This window comes from Podarcis bocagei (assembly GCF_964188305.1).
Source record: "Podarcis bocagei genome assembly, chromosome: 2".
In the NCBI taxonomy this organism is placed as follows: Eukaryota; Metazoa; Chordata; class Lepidosauria; order Squamata; family Lacertidae; genus Podarcis; species Podarcis bocagei.
This window is the reverse complement of record NC_138126.1, coordinates 26,949,191-26,974,218: the sequence shown is the minus strand read 5'-3', so window position 1 is coordinate 26,974,218 and position 25,028 is coordinate 26,949,191. Positions and strand designations below refer to the sequence as shown.

The window sequence follows — 25,028 nt, the reverse complement described above, 5'->3', positions numbered from 1 at the left end:
TTAACCCGAGGTACCACTGTACAGTGGTGCCTCGCAAGACGAAATTAATTCGTTCCGCGAGTTTTTTCGTCTAGCGAATTTTTCGTCTAGCGAAGCACGGTGTCAGAAAAGTTTTGGAAAAGCTTCAAAAATCACCAAAAACCTCAAAAAAGGCTACCACACCGCGTTCTATGAGTTACTCCTCAAAGTCAAGTCACAACTGTATTAACGGTGTTAAGAAAAAGGAAACAAACTTGCAAGACGTTTTCGTCTTGCGAAGCAAACCCATAGGGAAATTCGTCTTGCGAAGCAGCTCAAAAACCGCAAAACCCTTTCGTCTAGTGAGTTTTTCGTCTTGCGAGGCATTCGTCTTGCGGGGCACCACTGTATACTTAAGTTAGTCATGACTAATGTAAGCCCATTGACCTCGGTGGGTCTGCTTGGAGTATTTAGATAACAGGATATAATAAAACTCTGCTCTATGCTGAACTGGTCAGGCCACATCTGAAGAACTCTGTCCAGTTTGTGTGTGCCACATTTTGACAAAGACATTGGCAAACTAGAGCGTTTGTAGAGGGAGGCAACCTCCCCCCCCCCCAATCGAGGGACAATGGAGTGCACTTTCGGGGCGAAGTCAAAGGGATAGTTTGTCCACCTTTCGTCCCCACCCTGCACTCAGCTCTCATTTGTGGCTCCTAGAAGCTGTCAGCATACAATGGGGGTGGGATGGGGGTGTCTCCATATACACTGTCCAGGCTTACACCCCAGGGAGGTTACTTTGGTGTTGCTAATGCAGCGGTTTGTCTTCACCCCCAGAGGCACACTGTGTTGTCTCTTGAGATAGGCGAATGCCAACAACAATAATCTGGCAAAATCAAGCTAACACCTCTCATTAAGTTTGTATACTTAAGGTTCGTTTGTAATAGGTTTGTTTATAATTATATTTTGGGAATGATTCATGTTCTTATGTAGCTGCATTGTTTTGTACTTTCTGCATGTCCCACAATCATAAAGTAGCTGTGTTCTGTGTCATAAATCAAGCACTGCTAGGATTTGTTCCTCCCCCCCCCCCAATGTATTGCTTATCAATAAAAAAAATCAGTGTGTCACAAATTTTCATTCTGAAAGTGGCTTACAGCAGGGGTTGGCAACGTTTTTTGAGACTGATCCGGTCCACTCCCTGGCAGACCTCTCAGAGGAGCGCCTATACACATGCGTACACGCTATTTCCAGTGCACTTCCGACCCGGACGTCGGTCCCCACAGCGAGAAAAAAAATGGCGCCGCGGAAAAAAGAGCACAAAATCCCCACACCAATCCATGGAATGGCCGTGGGCTGGAAGTGGCCCATGGGCCTTAGGTTGCCGACCTCTGGCCTAGAGAAAAAAGTTGTAGAGCCACTGCTTTAAATGGACTGACTCCCTCACTTTCCAAATATAAATCCAGAAACAATAATTAAAATCTGTTTGTAGAAGAGAGGGAGGGGGAAATAAAAGTTTAACCTCAGGTTTCTGGATTTATCACTTAAGGTATATAGACGGTTGCAAATCAGAATCAAATTCTTAGGATTTTAATGAGAGGTCTCTGAGAGTATTTTAGATGCTGTCCGCTATCTTCCTTTAAGATAATAAGCTGAGTTTAAACCCGTCAAGATGAAGGCCCTGTGGGGAGTGATCCTCAGGTCTAGGTGATAGATCAGCTGCTTATTCTGGAGAGGGTTGCATTCCCTCTAAATTTACAGTTACATAGTTTGAGGGTACTCCAGGTCTAGTCTTTGTCACTTGAGACACAGATTGCCCCTGTAACTAGGAGCTTCATTTGCCAGCTTCCCTTGCTAAGACATCTAAGAGACTGTCTCACAATATCTCACTGCCCAGCAACTGTGCTGCTTAGATGGGGCACTGATAGTGCACCATTTGCCACAGAGGTGCACTTAATTTCTCATGGGAACCAGGCTTTTAGGGTTGCAGCTCCATCTCCCTGGAATCCATTACCAGCTGAAACGAGAGAGACACCTACCATTGTGAAATTTAGGTGCTGACTATAAAGCTTTCTGCCATTTGAACTGTATCTTGGATTGGGATTTGGCATTTTCAGCTATGCGATTTGGTTGTCATGTGATGTTCTGGTTAAAGTGAACATTCCAATATTTATTGGATAGTATTTTGTAATTACAAATTAACTTTCCAAACACTGGCTATATGAGAAATGTGGCACTTTAAAGTGTGCTACTGCATTAATGCTTATGGGTTCAATTAATTTTAAATTTCTGCTGTAAAATTTTCAGATCTCTAAATATTTAATGCATCTTTAATGAGAAATGGAATTTTGAATTGTTTGTTGGCAGGGTTACAACAAAGTGCTCAGGCTTAATTTGAGAATTGTTAATTACTAAGACTGTTGCAATCTTTGTGTTAACAGCTTAAATTTGAATTACCATTTCCCTTGATTTTGCAGTGAACTGTAGAGTCATTCTGACTCTTACCACTTTGTATTTATTTGGAGTTTTATTCTGTAGGCTAATTATCACATATTTAAAATCAAAACATTAAACTAGGCTTTAAAACTGAAAGCAAAAATATATGGGTAAACAGCAGGCAAATGTTGGAGAAATTGCTTGAGGCTATGTTAAACTTAAGACATTGGGCTTGTTCTATTGAGTGCTCTTGAAAGAAGATTTTTGGTGTGAATTAAGGCAATCAAAAACTTTTGGAGACAAAATATAAAAAATTCCTTACAATAGCACCTTAGAGACCAATTAAGTTTGTTATTAGTATGAGCATTTGTGTGCATGCACACTTCTTCAGATACACTGAAACAGAAGTCACCAGACCCTTATATATACAGCGGTACCTCAGGTTACAAATGCTTCAGGTTACAGACTCCGCTAACTGAGAAATAGTACCTCAAGTTAAGAACTTTGCTTCAGGATGAGAACAGAAATCGCACAACGGCGGCGCGGCAGCAGCGGGAGTCCCCATTAGCTAAAGTGGTGCTTCAGGTTAAGAACAGTTTCAGGTTAAGAATGGACCTCCGGAATGAAATAAGTTCTTAACCAGAGGTACCACTGTAGTGAGAAGGTCTGGTGACTTCTGTTTCAGTGTATCTGAAGAAGTGTGCATGCACATGAAAGCTCATACCAATACTGTATAACAAGCTTAGTTGGTCTCTAAGGTGCTGCTGGAAGGAATTTTTTTATTTTGTTTCGACTACGGTAGACCAACACGGCTACCTACCTGTAACAAAAACTTTTGTGATATGAACATAGAAAGCTGCCTTCTGTTGAGTGAGACCATTGGTCCATCCTGTTCAGTGCTGTCTAAACTGAGTGACAGTGGCTCTTCAGCATTTCATTTCAGCAGGCAAACTGTGATATGACAACAGGTGATTTAAAGATCAAGCCATGGTTGCAAAGGAAGTTTTCTTTTCTTTGCATCCCTGACTCATCATTTGCGTCCCAGGATTGACTTCAAGCCATGTCTGAAAGGAAGAATCAGAAGTGCGCGCTATAGACTCCTGCTTCTTCATTTGCAGACAAAAGTCAGCAGTTCTTGAATTCTCCGCCTTTGTGTCTCTGTGTGTGAAAAAGTGTAAAATTCAAGAAGTGTCAACTTTTGGCTGCAAAGTCAGAATCAGGAGCACATTGAGTTCTTCTTCCTTTAGGTATAGCTTGAACTTTCCTGTGTCCAATGTCATATATGATGTCAGGCCCATGTAAGGTGGATGTGGTGAGATCAAAATAATCTGATTGGGCTGCTATACCTCAAAGGTTGTCCAAAATTTGTAAATGGGTTGGCCTGAGGTTTTCCCAGCACTGCTTTGAAGAGGCTTGTCCCCAAGGCCACAGTCCCAATTATGCTTACCAGGAAGTAAATTTATGATATTTATATAGCCCCAGTCCAGCAAAGTTCTCAGAGGAATTTAAACATAAAATAAAAATACAACCAAAGCCCTTAAAGAATTTTTTTAATCATCGGACCCAGTTAAACAGGCTTCTTTAAAACACAAAACCTACAGCTGCATATCTATTAACTCAGGCATAGGCAAACTCGGCCCTCCAGATGTTTTGGGACTACAACTCCCATCATCCCTAGCTAACAGGGCCAGTGGTCAGGGATGATGGGAGTTGTAGTCCCAAAACATCTGGAGGGCCAAGTTTGCCTATGCCTATATTAACTATTAAAGACTCTGAAAGGGAAAAGCAGGAATGGCAGTGCTTCTTTGGACTCAGCTACATTGGCAAAGAAAAAGCGCTTAATATGTGTTTATGTATTCTAACACTAACACTAGATGGCGCTGTGGAGTTCATTTTTGCTAACCTGATTTAACTGAAAAGCTTCTTTGTTTCTAGATCGGGGTAGTCAGTCTTTTTATACCTACTGTCCACTAATGCATCTTTCTTGATGGTAAAATTTCCTTACTGCCCACCAGTGCTCGATGGAAGAAGGATTCAGCTTGTGCCGTAGAACCCCCTACCGCCCACCTAGAATCCTGAAACGCCCACTAGTGGGCAGTAGGGACCAGGTTGACAACCCCTGGTCTAGATCGTGCCTTTCAAAATAGAGATCCAAGCATAGGGTAATGCAATCTTGTTTAGGGCTGGTGAGTCAGTTATATCAAGGATCACAATCAGCTGGTCTTAAGACAGTTGGAAGGGTGTGTTTTTTAGAATGGGGTTGGTCAGGTACTACAGGAACCTCCACCGCCCACCTTTTTTTTTAAAGATTATTCTGTGGCCATTATTAATCAAAATCATTTTGTTTGTCCTGTCCTGAAATGGATTTTGATTTTTGCAGAAAAACTTTTGCTCTTTGCTTTCCCATCTGAGCTTACATTTCTGTTTTAGACATCCAGCTTCGAACAAACCCTCAGTTGCCCCCAGCTGTCCTAATCTGAATTCTGTTGTGTGATGAATTGTTTAAGTGGTTCAAATAAAGTTTAGATTTGTCATCTATGAGAGTAATCACCACATGCTTTTGCTGGAAAATGCCTGTGAATTTTTAGATTTATTTTTATGTGCCCTTGTTTGTGTGCTGTCAACGTAATGAAAACTGTAAATAAAGCAATTAGGTCTCTTTTTTGTAGGAGTTCCACTTGAGCCACCAGTTGCTTGTTTAGAATGGTATCCCCTTTTATTGCGGCTTGATTTGGTTTTCTCCTGTTGTTTCTCCTCTTTTTATATATTGCATAAACCTTGGGAAATAAAGTTCCTATCTCTATCTGGAATGCTAAATTTATATGTGCAGGGTGTACTTTATGTATTTCTTTTCTCTTTTTCTAGTTGGACTGATCCAGCAATTTCTGGTACTTCAGATTTATGTACCATTGGGACAAGACTTCTCTACTGAATTGCTGTAAGATAATGCTAAACTTCCTATCATGTTTCGTGCATTGTAGACACTCAATCAATTGAACCAGCACCAACTGCTATTAATTGCAAGTGGCAGCTTTTGCATTAAAGAACAGTGACTAATCAAGTTGACATGGAGTAATTAAACTAATTTGATCACTTTTTCTCTTTTGTGGTATATTTCCCTGGGGACTAGAAAACAAATTCTCTCTAATATAATACATCTATATATTTTTAATTGTGAATATATATATATATATATATATATATATATATATATATATATGCTTTCGTAGATTTTCACGGGTACAGGAATGTAGGTTTTGGTGTCTTCGGGTGTCTTCCCGTGTAAGAGTTGGGGTGTCTAGGCGACGTTTCGACGAGGTCTCACTCGTCATCTTCAGGCTGGTGCTTTCGGCTTCTTGTTACTAGAACAGAGCAGGATCTCAGTGTTTGAGTTCCTATAAATACTGTTGAGGGGGTGTGGTGTATAGCCTCCAACGTTCTGGGCAGAGAGGAAGTTCCTAGGTTAATGTGCCTTTTCTTCTTTTGTTCATTAATTACTTGAGGGATATCTTGAGTGATTACTTGAGTGATATTCTGAGTACCACTTAGGAGGGTCATTAGGTGTGGATTAGTTGCTAAAGCTTTCGTGTCTTGACCTCTTGACCTTGTAAAGAGTTTTTCTGAGAAGATGGCTGTACTGCACTTAGTTGTGCTCTGGCTTGGCTTCGTGTATAGGGGCGAGCTGTGGTTTTGTGCCCTGTGCCAGCCAGATCTGTGTAGGGATTGCAGGGGGGTGCAGCATCCGGAGGTGCCACTATGGTTTGGCTACTGGATGGTGTCTGTAATTTATCTGTGGAGAGGGTCTGGGTTTGGGTCTGGTGTGGTTGATTGGAGATGGCGTTCTGTGTGCCTCTGGTTCTGGTGTCGGTTTTTGTGGGGAGGGCTAATTTCCAGATGTCTGGCAGGCGGGACGTGTCGTCACGCTTGTTCATGTTGTGAGGGTGTTTCTCTATCTCGATGGCTTCCATGATTATTCTCTTGTGGTGATGTTCCATGTTAAAGAGCAATTTGGAATCTGCAAAATTAATTTCGTGTCCTGTTTCTTTCATGTGTTGGTAAAGAGAGGAAGTTTTTTCTTCTTTTTTGACGGCATTCTTGTGTTCTGCGATACGTGCATTTATTCGTCTGTTTGTTTGTCCAATGTACGTGGCTGGGCAGACTTTGCAGGGTATTTCATAGACCCCTTGGTTTTCTAACTGGAATTTATCTTTTGGGTTTCTGAGGATATTGGCTATTTTTTGGTTGGTGCAAAAGGCAGTTTTGATATTGTGTTTATGGAGGATTTTGCTAATTTTATCTGTAGTGCCCTTGATATAAGGAAGGAGGGCCATGCCATTGTTTTCTTCTGTGTCTTGGTTTTTGGGGGGTGTTTCTTTTTGGATTAGCTTCGTAACCCTGTTTTGCTGGTATCCGTTGGCGATTAACACATTTGAGAGATTCTGTAACTCAGTTGTCAAGTGGTCTTTGTCAGCCAGGCGTTTGGTTCTGGAGATGAGAGTCTTGGCTACGGAGTTTATTTGTGCAGGGTGGTGGTGTGATTGTGCATGTAAGTAGCGGTTGGTGTGTGTTTTTTTCCGGTAGATAGTGTGTCCTAGGGAGCCATCAGGTTTTTTGTAGATTAGGACGTCAAGGAAGGGAAGTTGGTTGTTGGCTTCTATTTCCATAGTGAATTGTATTTTGGGGTGTAGGCTGTTGAGATGTGTGAGGAAGCTATCTAGTTTTTCCTTCCCGTGTGGCCAAATTACAAAGGTGTCGTCAACATATCTGAGCCAAAGTTTGGGTTTGTGTTCTGACTTGTCTAAAGCATTGGTTTCAAAGTGTTCCATGTACAGATTTGCGATGACCGGTGAGAGGGGTGATCCCATAGGTGCTCCTTCTATCTGTTTGTATCTTTGTCCATTGTGGATGAAGTACGTGTTGGTTAGGCAGTGGTTGGTCAGGTCCAGGATGTATTCGGGGGGATTGTATTTGTTTTGAATGGCTGTCAAGGCTTCATTAATGGGCACTTGTGTGAAGAGAGATACAACATCGAAGCTCACAAGTAGGTCATCGGGATGTAGGTTTTGCTTCTTTATTGTTTCTATGAACTGGAAGGAGTTTGTAACGTGTGAAGCGATAGATTCTGCATAGGGCTGAAGTTGCTTAGCGAGAAATTTAGCGAGATTTTGTAGAGGTGAGCCTATGGAGCTGACTATTGGTCTGAGTGGTGTTCCTTCTTTGTGTATCTTGGGGAGACCGTAGAGTTTGGGGCATCTGGATGATTTTTCTCTGGGGATGATTCTTAGCTGGATTTCTTCACTGATAGGAGAGGCTTTTATTTTGGATTTGGTGGTTTTTTCCAGATAGGTGGTGGGATCTGTTTTTATAGGTTGGTAGGTAGGGTCTTGGAGTAGATTTGATAGTTTTGCTTGGTAGTCCGATGTGTTCATCACAACAGTGGCATTACCTTTGTCTGCTGGGAGAATGATTATGTTGTTGTCTTTCCTCAGGTTGGTGAGTGCTTTCTGTTCTTCTTTGTGTAAATTGCTTCTGGGTGGTTTGCTGGAGCAGAGGATGTTGGTGACTTCAAGTCTGATTTTATTGGCTTCATCTGGGTTGATTTTGGTTAGGCTAGCTTCGACTCCGCATATGATGTTTTCCGTGGGGATGCGTCTCGGGGCGACTGCAAAGTTGAAACCTTTGGAGAGTACTTTGGTTTCAGTTGAGGTGAGGATCCTGTCTGATATGTTATGTACTGTTTGTTTCATGGGTTGTTGTGGAGGGTGGCTGGGCTTCTGGCGTTTCTCTAGTTTGTGGAGTTTGTTGGTGTGTATGTCTGTCTTATGTGAGGACTCTGTTTCAGCTCTCCAAACGGCTAGTTGTTTGCATTTGTCCCAGAGTGCAGGGTGGATTTTGTTACAGAGTTTGAGGTGAAGAGTGAGCAGATCTTTGTTGGTTTGGTTTAGTAGGTATCTTTTCTTATGTAGTTCGTTTCTGATTAGGGATAGTTCAGTTCGTTTCAGGATCCTTTCGGTAGCTGGGGTTTTAGAGTGGAATTTAAGTTGGAAGCATGTGGGAATTAAGTTGTTGTCTCGGCAGTTGCGTAGGAACAAGAGATCACATAAGATGGTGGCTCTTCGGATTTCTAGTTTCTCGTAGGTTCTTGTCAGCTGGAAGGTTTCCTCCCCGTAGAGGTGAGATATTTGCTTTCGTAGATTTTCACGGGTACAGGAATGTAGGTTTTGGTGTCTTCGGGTGTCTTCCCGTGTAAGAGTTGGGGTGTCTAGGCGACGTTTCGACGAGGTCTCACTCGTCATCTTCAGGCTGGTGCTTTCGGCTTCTTGTTACTAGAACAGAGCAGGATCTCAGTGTTTGAGTTCCTATAAATACTGTTGAGGGGGTGTGGTGTATAGCCTCCAACGTTCTGGGCAGAGAGGAAGTTCCTAGGTTAATGTGCCTTTTCTTCTTTTGTTCATTAATTACTTGAGGGATATCTTGAGTGATTACTTGAGTGATATTCTGAGTACCACTTAGGAGGGTCATTAGGTGTGGATTAGTTGCTAAAGCTTTCGTGTCTTGACCTCTTGACCTTGTAAAGAGTTTTTCTGAGAAGATGGCTGTACTGCACTTAGTTGTGCTCTGGCTTGGCTTCGTGTATAGGGGCGAGCTGTGGTTTTGTGCCCTGTGCCAGCCAGATCTGTGTAGGGATTGCAGGGGGGTGCAGCATCCGGAGGTGCCACTATGGTTTGGCTACTGGATGGTGTCTGTAATTTTTATATATATATATATATATATATATATATATATATATATATATATATATATATATGAACATGCTATCTAAAACTTTATTATGTTTTGTAATTAGAAAAAAGTAGCATAGGTGATCAGTTCCTGATTATGGAAGTTTTATCACTTTAGAAGACTGAGAGAATTTTGTTTTACTTTTCACTTGTTCTTGTTCTTTAAAGATCACTGATTTTGTTTAGTTCCTTATGTGGCTATGGATACTGCATTGAAAACTCATGCTGCAGTTCTTCACCAACTTATGTGTGCTTAAGTCTTAATTGATATCAGTGCAATTTTGGCTGCAGTACACATTCACATCTTCTCAGCTAAGGAATAGGGCTGAGAGAATGTCATATTTCTATTCTCCCTCATTTTTTCCCTTTGTTCTGGCAGGGACATTCCTTGCCAAGTGGAAAGCACAGAAAATGTTAAAAGGTTGTGCATTTTCAGCCTGTCTTACAATCCTAGTTCTGTGCTTCCCAGTGTCCTCCAGTTTTCATCATGTTGATTACAGCTAGCTACTATAATCTGATTAAATTGTGAATTTAGATAGTGAATTTAGGTGGTGAGCACTGCTAGAACTGGAACCATTAAAAAAACAGGAGAGAAGTGTCAGCATACTAGGAGGAACCACAGTGGTTGGTAGAATACCTTGTTTGTTTGTTTTTTAAGAAAGATCCTTAGTCCTCCTCCTTCCCCATGAAAAACAGTCCAATGAAGATTCTGGTGCAATGTAAAGTGGCGTTGAAAAAGAAAAATAGAATGGTGGGGAGAAGCAGTGTGTGAAATGGAAGGGAACTTGTGAATGGAGCCTTATTGCAGAATTGCAGAGCTGGAAGGGCACCAGGGTCATCTGGTCCACCCCCCTGCAATGCAGGAATCTCAACTAGATCATACATGACAGGTGGCCAGCCAATCTCTCCTTTAAGAAATCTTCAACAGGAGCACTCATTTAAAAGGGAAGATGCACTTCAGCATTTGCTGTAATATCCACTTTCACTGCTAGAATGCCATAAAGAGATAACTCAATTGAAAAACTGTTGTATTGGATGTGACGCTATATATCATAGAACACTGAAGAGGTGAGGCCTGTCTCTTCCTAGTAGTTTAGCTTTTGGGGCATCGTTGGCAGTGCATATTATTTGAATTACCAACTGTATTAACAGCTTTGTGGTATTACAATCTGTTGAATTGCATTAAAGTCCATAGTGGTCTTCATAATTTGTTTCACACTTTGTTGTATCCTAACCTATCCTTTGCTTGAACCTGGGGGAAGAGCTGGGAGTTAAAACTCTGCCTTAAATAAATATCCAAGGACACCTGAATGAGATTCTTATCCTATGTTCCTCTGCACAATTGTAAGTCTTATTTGTAAGATTCTGCTGGATGAAATTAATTTTTCGCTGGAAGTTTGAAATACGAGATCATGGCCACTCAAATGATCTTCTGATAAATAGGGACATAAGTGCTGTGAAATCTTGAAGATAAAAACTTGGAAATCTATAGCATAGTGGATTACAGCTAGTGGCAGTTTCCCTCTGTAATCTATTCTTGTATAATTTAATGTCATATGTTGCACACTCCTATTCTGTACAGGTATTAGTAGCGTGCTTTCACTACATGATTGCTTCTTTCTTAAACTGTTAATTTGAAGGAGACTAGATAATAAGCCTATTTTCCTAAACATATAACACCATGCTTGGTTTTACTTCAGAAGTATCTGCTTTCTGGGCTTCCTTCCAAACTGTTGATCTGACTTTAATTCAAAGTGTCTCCTTAGTGTTGTGCCTACTAGAATCTCTGGAACCAAAGTTGCTTTGATTGCTGTCTTGGGAATGAGTACAATTTCCTCCTAGCTGGCCATTATCTCTTGGGCTCCCTGTACTGAAGAAGGACCAGATGCTAATTCCATCTGCTGTGTCCAGTGGGAAAGGAAGTTGCTAGTAATGTCCTGAAAGACTTAAAATAAGCATTGTAGCCGTTCTTATAAATTCCATATTGGTTTCTTAATCAAGAACTTGGTAAAATACATATTGTGCTATGGGGTCTGAAGTGTTTTGTATTTCCATTAAAAAAAGGTTCATTGTCCTCCTAGCCATAGTGTTCAAGACAAATAAGATCAAGGATCTACAGGTAAAGCTTACTTTTGTAGTGGTTTGTTTTTGTTTTTTGCATAGCTTCAGTACATAGGAATGCAGACTCCAGCCTTTCCCTGAGTTTATGAAAATCCTATTTGTAAGAGCAGACAGCTTAATGTTGAATTATTATGTCCTGAGAAAAGTATGTTAAGTGTAGAACTTGTAAAACTAATATTTGACATCAATTTCCCCATGCTCATCATTTTTGAGATATTCCACAGTATTCCACCAGACTTTACTTAAATTCCTTCTTTATGTTTAAATATAGAGGGTCTGACACTTTTGGGGTTTTCCCTTGATGTGCCATCTCCATTGTTAATGTAGCAATAAATGGGAGCTGGGACGGTATATTTCTCAGAGCGTTTGATGATATGTTATCATCTCCTGTGTTGCTGGACGAGTCTTTTATGTGAATGCCATCTATCATACTGTTGCCTTTCGAAAATATGCATTCACTTTGATAGCAAGTATTTTGATTTGAGTTTTATTTAATTGTATTAATTTCCCATCTCTGCCCTTTTGTTTTCTTACCTTTTCCCTGTCTTTGTATCAAATCCAAAATCTTGTTTCACCTGTTTATGAAATAGGAATGTATGGGAGAGATCATTGGAGGCTTTGTCTTTATTGAAGGATCGTTCTCCTCTCTCATAACCCCATTGTGTCATAGGGATGCTAATTTCAGGAAGGCCTCATTACTCTGTCTTCCTTCATTTAGCTTGAAATGACTCACATAAAGTGATAAAATATAATGAAAACAGCAATTCATAGAAAGAACAAAAACATAATGGAAGTTGCACAACTGTTTTCTTGTTTGGTAGGAAAAGGACAGTCAGATGTTTGTGCTATCCAAGCAACACTTAGCAACAGCATTTATTTTTATTTTCCAAATTTTTATTGACATTAACAACCCAAAAGTGCAGTAGCCAGGGTATTACATCATGCCATATAAGACACAAATAAGCAATACAAAATTTAAAAAGGAAAATGGCGGCACAGCAATATAAATCAAGACAACCATATTTCCCGAGCTGAGGTGAATGGTGAATATTGAGCATCAAGGTCTGAAACATGAGAAATAAAATCCCACCAGATGGCATAGAAATGTTCTGAATCTTCCAACCCTTCCGAAAGCAGCATCAGCTATGATCAATTTTAAGGAATGTGCACTACATGGACCAAATAATGCTCATGGATTGAGATTCACAATTATCTGTTGGATGGCATTTTCTTTCTCCTTCATATTTGAGCCATTGTCTTACCCTTTTCAATAGGTAGTTCCATCTCTTCCATCTGCTGAAATAAAATATCCATGATATCAACACCACGTGTCTCTTCCAGTGGTATGAATACATATATTTATTTTTGTTAACCTGTTGGTTATTGTCAAAAGCTACATCTATGAAGCAAAGAATCATTGTCATTTGCTCACCATGGCTTACATTCCATGTTCAATTTAGAAAGATTGCAGAGTACTTAGCAGTACAAGATGCTGACAGAATTTTTTCTATGACGGCATTGCATAAAACCTGAATTAACTATTTCCCAATACACTGAACATGTGTCTCATTGCTTCTTATTCTACACAAGTGCTGATTCACAACTGGGTCGGGCACAGCTAAATATTTCTCAAATCTGAGAAACCTTCTGTTACCAGTTGTGTGTAGTTTTTCATGTGTTTTCCAAGAAGTCAAATGATGTAAACCAAGAGCTCTCATTAAAAAAAAAAAGTCATTCTAAAATTTGTTGCCAGTATTTTTCTTTTGGCATGTTTTCTTCATCAACAATTTTCTTTTTCTTTTTTTAAAAATGAAGTTCAGGTTCTTTCCATTTGTGAAAATTTTCCAGATGGTCACTACTTTTCTTGTGTCCTTCTGAAACAGCAGATATGTTTTCCAATCTCTTGTTCCTTTATCACGAAGAGATCGTGATGTTCCAGTAATGTTACGAGTAAGCAGCTTCCAACAAAACCAGAACACAGTCATTTGATATGGAATACTGACATCATTGGTGATTAATTATTTCTCATTGGCCAGTGTCCTTGTATAATTATGGAATGAGAATTTTCTTCAGTAGATTATTATCCTTGGGAAACAAAAATGGTTGAATTGGTTCTGGCCCATGCGCCACCAAAATTTGTGGCAAATAGGCCAAGCAGCACGCTCACTAAAGTTAAAAATTGTAGACATTGTAGCTTTTTCAGATTCATTTGCTTTCAGTTCTTTCCCCTTCATATTTGAGCCATTGTCTTACCTTTTTCAATAGTTAGTTCCATCTCTTCCAACTGCTGATATAAAGTATCCATAATATTCATTTGGTTTGTCTTCTGTGTTCAAACTATGTCCCTTAAAGCAGTAACTTTTGAGGCAGTGTGTAAAACTCATTTCAGCTTCAGGCTCAGTTTGGTCCTTGAACTCCTTTCCTCTGGTTGTGGTTGGAGATACAACCTTCTTGTTTGTTTGGATTTCCTTTTCAGCCCTCCATACTGGGAACCAGATAATTTCTTTTTGCCATGCTGAATAAGAAACCAAACTAAGCTGCTTCTTTTTTAAAATCAGAATAGAACTATCAACCCCAGTTTTGAAACCAGCTTTGAGTGTATACAAAATTACACAAACAAGAATTATAAATTCCCAGCTTCGCCAACAATTGAGAAAGAAAACTACAAATACCAAAGAGTTTATACAGCAATTGCAATTTCCCAGTCATAGCGAGAGAAAATTTGTCAGCTGGTAAGAAATGTTTGTTACAACAACTTTTATCAGTAGCTGATTTCAAAATGGTAGTGTGCCAGGGCAGCAGCAGCAACCAAGGTGAGCCGATCAGATGCACGTATGCACCTAACATTTCTTCCCATAAACTATTTTCTTGTAAGCAAGTCAGTAAAAAAAATCACGCTATTATTTGCCTTGCCATGGAGCAATGGTAAGTCTGTCATGTGCCTATGAATTCTGCAACCTTTTGAATTCCACTGCCCTCCTACTTTTGCTGCCCCTAACATTTTGCCACCCTAGGCAGCTGCCTAGTATTTAAACTATCAGGCTCCACAATTGGAATACATATCCCACTGTGTGCCATTTTCCGTTGATACACCTGTCCCCTTTGGTTCAGGAAGTCATCAGCATTGGAGAGACTAATGTTCCTGGCAGCCATTTGGATTCTGTGCGAAGGGTCATTGTTAACTCCATCCTTCCCCAAACTAATGAAACCTGTTTGCACTCCTCGGCTGTGATTGCTGAGGCATGTTTAGAGACTTGACTCAGCACTGCCACTCACAGTGATGGGGTTTGTTTTTAGTGCTAGAAGAAGGGTTCAGAGGTTCTCAATCGAGCTGTTTTAATCGTGTTGATCTGTTGACAAAAACTTCTAAACCTGTCCTGAACTTTAGCAGTTGGGTAGACTTCAAGTTTAAATAAATAAAATATACCTAGTTCTGGTTTGCTCCAGGATAATTACATTATTAAGACACTGGAACAGGAAATAAGGCATTATTAATAGCGGTAAAAGTCTAATCAAAGTTTTCTGTTACTTTTAGGCATTTCATATACTCCTAGTTTAATTTCAGATATATAAAAATCCTAATTAAATCATGACCTCTGCACACCAGATGGATTTGATTCCCTTTAATAATCTTATTTATTACAATATGTCATAGTAAATTAAAAAGTCAGCTCTGATTAATTGGTGTATTCTAGAACTCCTTCAAGACATCCAAAATATTACAGAACAGTTTGTCTTCCAGCCTAGGGGCCTCCTGATGTTCAGATAACTAATGAATGTTATCTCTCTCATGGCTCCTATTGTGTTGGTGAGTTAATGTAGAAGTTTTCCTGATTTGACTCCTGCTTCTCAAATCTCAAAATCCAATCTTGAAAAACATATTGGAAGGAAAGTAGCACAACCACTGAACACCCACATTCATTTTGGAAAGGCTTACACCAGATATCTCATTACGGTTGGAAGAGAACTGGTGAATTACTAAAACAGTAAGAGTGTGTCGAATTAAAATATCATTATTAGATAGTTACCTATTCTTCACCTATGCACAATTTCTACATTCAACACAGTTGATTGAGAAATGGATTTTTTCCAATGGTACTATTGCAAGCTATGTATGTATGAGGGAAGGAGGACCTGCATGCCTGACTCTGCTCCCATGGGAAGAAACACTCGGTACATAGAATACTAATGTCCTAAGGAGACAAGCCTTCTGCCTGGCTTGCTACATTTATTTACTTATTTCTACCCTGCAGGGACGCGGGTGGCGCTGTGGGTTAAACCACAGAGCCTAGGACTTGCCGATCAGAAAGTCGGTGGTTCGAATCCCCGCGACAGGGTGAGCTCCCGTTGGTCAGTCCCTGCTCCTGCCAACCTAGCAGTTTGAAAGCACGTCAAAGTGCAAGTAGATAAATAGGTACCGCTTCAGCGGGAAGGTAAACGGTGTTTCCATGCGCTGCTCTGGTTCGCCACATGACCCGGAAGCTGTACGCCGGCTCCCTCGGCCAATAAAGCGAGATGAGCGCCGCAACCCCAGAGTCGGTCACGACTGGACCTAATGGTCAGGGGTCCCTTTACCTTTACCCTGCAGTTTTGCTTACAGACTAGACTCCCAGTGCAGCTAATTATCAACTTTGTTTGTTTGTTTCCATTTATTAATTTTTTACTATAAAATTTATTGGAAGGTTATTGGTTTGTAGTTTTTTGTTGTTTGTGTTTTTATTGTGTACATTGTGTTTTTATATTGTATTTTTATGTTGTGAATCTCCCTGAGATCTACAAATGAAGGGCAGTACAGTATAACAAACAAACAAACAAACAAATAAATAAATAGAAGCAAGAGCAATAAAACATGAAAAGTGAAATAAAACATAGGGATGTAGAGCAGCAGAAAATTAGCCTGTTATCAGGAATGTTGTACTCTTCCATTATAGGTCCCAAGGATCTTTGGAATCCCAGTTTGTCTCTTACAAGTCTGGGTGCTCCTATCATCGGTGATCTTGCTTGTTGCATGTTTTATTTCCTCAGGCACTCCTGATTACAGGACTACATCTTTACTGCAGCATAGGTTCCTTGCCTCAGAATTCCTTCTCAACTCTTGTAAACTTGTCACTGGAGGTTTTCTGGCCCTCAGACCTTCCTCGCCATCTTTCATTTCTCTCCGTCTTTCTGATTTCCCTCTGTGGCAAAGCCTGCCAACATTTCCTCCTGTGTCTCCTCTTACGTCTCTCTTCTCTTTCCCCCCGTTTACTTTCTCTATATCTTCATGACTCAGGGGCTTTGACTATTGCAGGTGCTGCTGCCAACCTTTTGGTGGATGTAGGGAGGCAGGAAATAGTTTTGTCCTCTTCTCCAGCAAATACCAGCAAGATTCCCTGTACAGTTTCACAGTCCAAGACTCATGTGCCTCAAATATGTCCTCTTCCATTTGAACTTTGCTCTGTTTACATTCAGTGGGGTGGTTACTACTCTTTGTACCCCCATACCATGTGAAGTGAGAGCATCTGTTGCAAGAAGCATCGGCCCTACCACTGTTGGGCCAATGAGACTCAAGCTGTTCCTCTGGTTTATCCGGGCAGTTCCATAACCTAGCTGTTGAGAAAGGCCTAGTGTCTGCCTTGTTCCTCTCTTGTTTGATTCCTATTGCATTTCTTGATTTTGGCTCTTATTTGTTGCTACTTCATTCTGTTGAAAACTCCTTTGGAGAGACGAGGCTTAAATGTTTTACATAAATTAAAAATTGTAAATCTAAAGTGGGCTGGAAGTTCATTGAAAAATGTCCCATCTACATAGATGGGAATCTGAAGCCTAACCCTGTTAAAGTAACTAAACTGCTTCACAGCATGGATTTGATCAGGCATACCATTTGACATTCTCAGGATAACTTCTGGCACTATTCCTGTTACACACAGGAGTTACATTTCAGAATATATTTTGAAAACTGAACTGGATCCTGGAATCCTGTTAAATCCTGCTTACACAGATGGTGCGCTTGAGCTGTTTGAGAAAAGCCTTCTTTCTTGATTGGAAGCTGCACTTGTATAGGGGCTGGTACAGCAGGAGAAGTAAGGTTACTTGAGTGCTTCTAAAGAAACCCTTGAAGAGAGCCGTATTATTAGGCTAAAAGTAGTGGCGAAAGGTAATCATTTCCTGTAGTTTCCATGGCAAGCTATTATACGTGGTGCAGGTAAGTTTTGGGGAAGGGAATAGAAAGAACATATCTTTAAAAGCAAACAAGAGAAAGGGAGATTGAAAACATTAAAAAGAAAGATTTTAAGTGTCTCCACTGCACACAAAAAAACAGTGTTTCCTTTGAGCAAAGGAAGAAAGTGAGAGAATTGTCACTTCAGGCCGGTACAACGGAATCAGCCTACGCACCTTACTACCTCTTTTGAATATATTCCATGCTTCTCTCCTCACCCTGCGCCAAGTCTTCTAATCTTCTAAGTAAAAAACATTTTTAAGTGGAATTTCTTTCCCTAGTGTGTTATCCAAGAAAGTGTTTGAATGGGGAAGGACGTAAAATAAGTGCCTGTTCAGTGGTATTTTCCCACAAGCAGGTTTTTATGGTTTGAAGATTATAATGCATTCATTTTTCCCCATCCTGGTGTTATTAGAGGTTAATCGGCCTTTGCAAAACCAAAGTTTATTGAGTAGTTATTTCAGCTGGATCAAACCTGACAGTTGGTAAGAAATATTTTGGGGTCGAAATGTTCATATCAGAATAATGTTCTAGGCAGTCAGTCAGCATAAGGACTAGATTAAGGTTCAGAGAAGTGGAATGGAGCAGGAAACCCATTAGAAACTGGACACAAAGCAGTGTAGTTGCTATTTGAAGCATATATATCTGCAGTAGCAACCCACGATCCTGGTTTTGCGATCAACAGCCCTTACAGCTGCCTTCCCAAATCTGGTGCTCTCCAGATGTTTTGGTCTACACTTTCTATCAGCCTCAGCCATTATGGTCAATGCTCAGAGGTGATGGCAGTTGTAGGGATGTTAAGAAATGCAATAAAAATATTTTCAGTGCATAAAATACACAGTACAAAACAAATGCTTTATTTATGATATTATATTCTTATCATAGCCACAATAGCCAATAAATATGTCTCCATACATGCAAATATAGTAAATAGATTATGATGTGATGATGTACAATATGCATATTCCAGAGCAAATAGCCAGTCATGTTTTATTATACCATAAGAAATTACACACTTGACCCAATAAGATAATCAAGTGATAGAACACTAGAACACTAACATGAAAAGCAACTTGTTTAAAAGTACATCAGAAAAACCCTGGAAGCAAAGCCTTATGAGGAACACTTGAGGGAGTTGGGTATCTTTAGCTTAGATAAGAGGAGACTGAGAGACAATAGGATAGCAATCAAAATGATAGCAGTCTTCAGATATCTAAAGGGCTGTCAAATGGAAGATAGGGCAAGCTTGTTTTCTTCTCCAGAGGGCAGAACCTGAACCAATGGCTTCAAGTTATAAGAAAGGAGTAACACCAGAAAGAACTTTTTGATGGTAATAGCTGTTTGACAGTGGAATGGGCTTCTTCAGAAGGTGGCAGGCTCTCCTTAATGGGATGTTTTTAAGCGGAGGTTGGATGGCCATCTGTCATGGATGCTTTAATTGAGATTCCTGCATTTCAGGGGATTGGACCAGATGACCCTCTGGGTCCCTTCCAACTCTACAATTATATGGTACTATAACAAGGAAAGTCCCAAGTAGATGGTCTTAAGGAGACAGTAGTTACTATATCAGAAGCAGGTGTAGTGAGATCGGGATACCAAGCTGAAAACAGCAGTCTATTTATTGTATAATATGTGAATGTATAATTTTTGTTATCTATTATTTTAATCCCGGTGCGACCATAAAAGTTCACATAGAATTTAGTTAATACAGGTTCAGGAGACTGGATTTTAAAACATTCATTTATTATCCTGCTTAGTTGACTTGCTACGTCATAATGACTGCTCCCCACATTAAATGGGGGGCGCCCTTTGCGTGGTCACGCACAGCACCCTGGACCCTATGAGGCACCATTAGCACAGGCCTGGCTTCCCCTTCCCCAGGTGGGATACCTGGAGGTCTCCGCCTACCTCAGCCAGTTGCCTAATCTTGCCTGGGGAGGCGTTGCCAAGGTGACCAGGCCAGGTAGGGGGAGGGACCACCCTGCCCACACAATAGGGGAAGGATCTTACCTGGGAATTGTCAGTTGGCTCCAGAGTAAAGCTCCAAATCTTTGTAATTTGAAACTTTTCTTTCAATAAAATATTTTATTGCCTCCCACTGTTATTGTGTCAAAAAAAACTTGATAAAAATCCCTATGCCTATAAATTCTGCATGCTGCCATATTTAGCAGATTGAAATCCTAAAATCCTAAAGAATGATATTAATAATTTACCCCATGTATACTTAGGGGCATAGCTGATAGCTGTTCACATTACTTCAAGTGGGACAGTGTTCTGTGAGCTACAGCAGCTCATGTCATGGGCATCACATGACTGCCGAATCCTCCACTTAAGATGAGCCATGTATTCCTACACAATCTGTGCCAAGTATTTTATTTCTTTTACAGAAGAAACTTTTTTATTTTAACAATTTTAAATGTCAGGCTGTCTAAATCTTCCTTAGTCAGCCATTTGACTGCTGGCTATTTTGATGAGAAGATTATTCCTGGTTCTTTATAAGTTCGCTCAATTTAAGCCTAACTTCTCTTTTAAAGTATCTACTTTCATTCCATCAAAATGCCTTACACAATATAAAAGCATTTTAGCAATGCTGTGTTGCCATTGGGACCGGAGTCAGCTACGGGGTCAAAGGAGGAAAGCACCCACTCCACTTCAGCAGAATCTCGGACAAATTTTGGAGTGTCTTGATATTTATACATGACAATTATATGGTCCAGCTACTGGAAAATTGCCTAAAAAAAGACAAATGATTCATCTGCAGCTGCTTTCATAACTGAAAAGAGGGTAAATGTTCAGTTAGTAGACATACTTAGATTAATCTTCTATCGTGTACATGGAACCAAACATGGGTTCAGCAACAGTTAAAGTTCAGTCATTTCACCTTTCGGCATTTTAAGTTGATTGATCTTACGTCACTTTACAACAGCTTTTGTGGTGGCATTATTATTATTATTATCAGGGCACATTACAGCCATTTAAAAATGCAATGTTGAAATAGTTTAGAACACTCTGGGGAGGTCACTTCGCTCCTGCTAACACAGCAGTTTGACTTCAACTCCAGAGACATACTCCATTGTCTCTCAAGGCAGATGGAAGCCAGTTATATATTTCCTCCTTTCTCTTCTTCCCATGAAAGTCAGGCATTCATGTTAGTTTAGAGGGACAGAACTTTGTGACTGCTCCTCTGCTTGCTCTTTCACTATATTAGCAGCTAAATTATTGCCAGTGGTTGGCTCAGCAGCTGAGCTGTCCTGCCATGTTTGCCTTCTCTGCTTTAACTGTTCACTTTCTCTGCTAGCTGTGCTCAAATACTTGTTCTTTATTGTCATTTATCTGACACGGATGTTGCTCAGAGGGTAAGTCAGGTTTTGGTTTGGTGGTTACCAATATTCACACACTAGAGAAATTGTGAATTTCTTTCTACTAAATACTGAGAACATAAAATAACATCTTTCCATCACAGAGGTAGATGGGTGCTTTATGTGGGGGGGGTGGCTTTTGGGGTTAATTATTATTATCCCTTACTATTAATGAAGTTTGGGAAGGATGATGTCTTAATTAGTCCATGGGGGAATACTTCAGTTGATTATTGCAGTGGCTTCTGTGTACCTCTTTACTAATAAGTAGGGCTGATAACTGGTGCTGTTTAACATGTTATGTAGCATTGTCAGGGTGTAAGAAACTTTCCTTAAGGTGGGAGTAATAGTGTCCCTCCCTCCCAAGAAATCTTAAAATTTAAGTCGGCCAGTTAGACAGAGTGAAAGGAGATGCTAACTTGATGAAGCAGAACAGTCAGGAAAGGGAGAGTTAACTGGTCTTGGAAAGAGGCTAGGGCAGACCACTACTGGGAGTGCATTTGCAATTATTGGCTATATCATCGGTGCCGTTTTATTTCTGCTGTTCGCCACTCTGTCATTTTAGCACCGCAGTGACATCCAGACAAAACTGCAATCAAGACTGTTTGTCAGTGCTCTGGTGCGTAGGGGTGGAACATGAAGATCTGAAAAAAAGGGGGCTTAGAAAAGAAATCACAGTAAATGATATTTGCAAATGTGTGAACTCAGTTTGGACATGTAATTACACAAAGCAATTGCCATTTGGAAAGGGTGAAAATTGTAATTGCATGCTTCGAACAGCAGCCCACGACCCTAAGCCTCCTCAGTTTCTGGAAGTCTTTGTGTGCTGAAACAAATAGTAAATGCAACTTCTGTACCCAATTAAGTGCTTGTTTGTCTTTGTATAATGAAGAAGCTCTTGGATATTGAAGTAGTTACAAAATGTTATCATTAACTTCTCAGTTGTTCACAATATACATCCTGTAGCTGCTTTGTTGTCTGTATTCAATCTTCTTATTCTTTATCCCTGGCCAAAGAGATGCCGTCATAAAACTACATGTTCTGTAAGCATGTTTCAGGATCAGCAGGACTAGGTGCTTGAAATGGGAGAATACTGTAATCAGTAGTAGCCCAATACTGTTGTCTTTTTCTAGAAACTGTTTTATGAGGTGGTGGGGCTGCCGTGGTCAAACTAGGCCTCGGAACCCTTACAGATTTTCATAAATGTAAAAAATACTGTAATTGTCTCATTTCACTTTTATGAAAATAGATGTAAAGACGTTCCATGAGCTATTTTCTCCTTATTTCATATGCGCAGTGTTCTGATGAATAGCTACTAAAAGAATCAATGAGATTGTATTTTCATAAACATTTTACTTCATATCTTCTTGTTTGATAGAGTATGTGTGTTTCATGTTGCTAAGGGTGCTTCCACACACAGAGCTAGGCAGGGGCAGACGTCCCATTTAGCCGCTTGAGGTGACATGGTAATTTCCCACACTGCCACCTTGCTGCCCCACTGCCTGCGAAGCATTTCATATCTACATTGCACAGGAGCGCCTGTGGATTGCTGGCAAAGGTGCTGGCTTCTGGCAAGATCTGTCTTGTGACATCTTAGGCACTCCATGTCCACACCGTTTCTCCACTGGCAGGGGAGGTGATGGGGTGCCACCTCTTGGGGTTCCACCACTTAAGGCTTGCCTCATGAGTGGGTTGGCCCTGGAGCTGGGACTGGAGAATGAGTAGCTGGTAAGAATACAGAATGTGGGTCTCCCTTTACATGGAACCCACCACCACATTTAGTATCCTCAAAGTAAAAAGCATATTGCACAACCGTGATGAGAGAGACCTCTTCCACGAAACTTGGCTGAGCTTGTTTAATATCCACTCTCTAGCTTTTTCTATTTACAGCTTTGTAGTATTTTTTCTGACATTTGTACAAAGCAGCTTCTAAGGGTAGATAACAAGGTTAGAAATCAAAAAGACAGCACTACAAAATGTGTTTAAGTAGTGCTAGCATAAAAACCCTGCTTATCCCCGAGTCCTAAATACTTACCGAAATAGAAGAGCCTCATATTGCTTCAAGCAGATGTTCATGTGTTTTCCAGACCAGTGTAGCATACCATAGCTGGAGAATGAGTAGCTACAAAAAAGGCTTCCTATAGGAATATTTCACTGTGGGGTTTGTTTGTTTAAGATACAAAGGGCAATATTTGAAGGCTATATGCAGCAAATCATATTGCAGCAGAAAACTGGGAGAGCTGATGTAGAAAAGCAACTAACACTCCTGTGAGCAGTATAGCAAGCTACAAGCTCAATTCAATGAGTGGTAGATGATGATAATGATATTTGGATACAGCCTTACAGGAATATTGTGAGCATTAGTGAGATACTGCACGTGAACTTTTTCCAAATGTAACAGGTAGTTTATGTTCCTTAAAGTGGGACAGACCTTTGGTCTAGAATTTTTTTCTCCTGACTATTTTTTTTCTCATGTCAAAAAGAAAACAGTTTTTTTCCGCCTCCCGCATCATCATCACCATCATCATCTCCCAAAACATTTAATGCAAAGTGGATAGTAGCCTTTGAAAATGTAGACTAGCTGATGGGTGTTAAATCTAGCTGCTTTCACTGTGCGAACAGGAATGCAGAGTTGAACCCCGCCCATCAGCTGAAGTCACCAGCAACATCAGCTGAGGGTCAGCTGGGCATAGCTTGAGGGAAATGCCCTCTTGACCCAAATTGGACTCCTTGGAAGGTGAAGATTTGCCCATCTGCTGGAAGTTTCCCACCCTGACTTAAGGTGATGTCTAACAATCAAGTTCTGCTTGAGCAGTGGACTTGGCTTTTGCAAATGTGTTGTGCGGTTATGGGGGAGCACATTGGGCTACAGGGGGGAGTTGGGGAAGTCTTCCTTTGTCTGCTAGAATGATTTGGATCTCACTTAGAAGCTATAGTAAATTGGTAAGTCTCCAAGGTGTCACAAGCCTGTCTAAAAATTAAAATATTTCCATTTCCTGTAGACTTCTAAAATCTCATTATTTTTATTGTGAATAGAAGGCTAGCTTACAATGAGAAAATGATGACAAACTGGGATTAGAATAATATTGCAGCAACACCAAAAGTAAGAGAATGCAATCAACAAACAATTAGGAAGTTTCAGTGGAGCAGTTGACAACTACAATATGCTAATGACTGCTACACGTTGGTATATTAAACATATATAATTGGAGTTACAGAACAGTAATTGGAGGGAGAACAAGTTGAGTTTTGTTCTTTTTTTTATTTGTTTATTTATTAAAGTTCTAAACTTTATCCAAGGATCACAGGGCAGTTTACAATATAAAAACACAAAAATAATAACATTGTAACAAACAAAAGTAGTAACAGAGAGAGAGAGAGAGAGAGAGAGAGAGAGAGAGAGAGAGAGAGAGTGAGTTTTAAAGGCCATAGATAGTTTAATTAGCCAAAGGCCTGGGAAAAGAGGAATATTTTTTGGCTGGCACCTAAAGATACATGAGCCTCCATGGGGAGAGCATTGTACAAACAGGGAGGCACATTGCCACTCTCTGGACCTCTTGTGGAGGGGGCACAGAAAGAAGGGCCTCAGATGGTGATCACAGGGTCCAGGTCAGTTCTTATGGGGAGAGGCAGTCCTTGAGGCATTGTAGTTCTGAGCCATTTTAAGCCCATCCTATCTGCTGGGACAGTAGACAAATTGGAAGCATCCATGCAGGTCTAGCTCTTGACGTTTGCGGACTTCATATCTCAAATCTACACCACCTGTTTTTCCTCCTAGGTTTACTTCATTTCTCTTTACCCTCTGCGTTCCCGCCATCCCTTCCATTCTCTTTTCTGACACCTTCATCTACTTTTGTGCCACTCCATAGCGCAGTTTCTTCCTTCTGTCTTCTGCTTCCATTTGTCTGCGTATGGTTTTTGAACAATGATGTTCACAATAAACTCTTTTGCTTTGTACCAATAAATGTGGGTGCTGCCGTATAACTGCTACCACCTACTGTTTTCTAGAAAATGAATATACAAATTTGATAAAGAAAGTTAAAATGAGGCATGTCTTTTATGTTAAAAATTATCCTGCTGACCTTGGGCAACATCCAGTGATGTCCACCCACTTACACCATGGAAATCTAGTAATTGTCTTTCCCCCCTTCAGCACCCCCTCCTGAAGATCTGCTG

The 25,028-nt window shown here is 40.4% G+C and overlaps 1 protein-coding gene across 6 annotated transcripts in view; it reads left to right on the top strand.

Annotated features, from left to right (window-relative positions):
• Positions 1-25,028, top strand: part of CFAP20DC (CFAP20 domain containing) — a 153,202-nt gene that overhangs the window by 21,129 nt on the left and 107,045 nt on the right. For 5 of the 6 annotated variants that reach the window (XM_081184097.1, XM_081184098.1, XM_081184096.1 and 2 more), the window contains exon 5: positions 5,260-5,332. The exons of the other annotated variant lie outside the window; for it this stretch is intronic. In XM_081184097.1, coding sequence (XP_081040223.1) covers positions 5,260-5,332 — 73 coding nt within the window. The remainder of the gene's footprint in view (positions 1-5,259; positions 5,333-25,028) is intronic. 6 annotated transcript variants of the gene reach the window in all.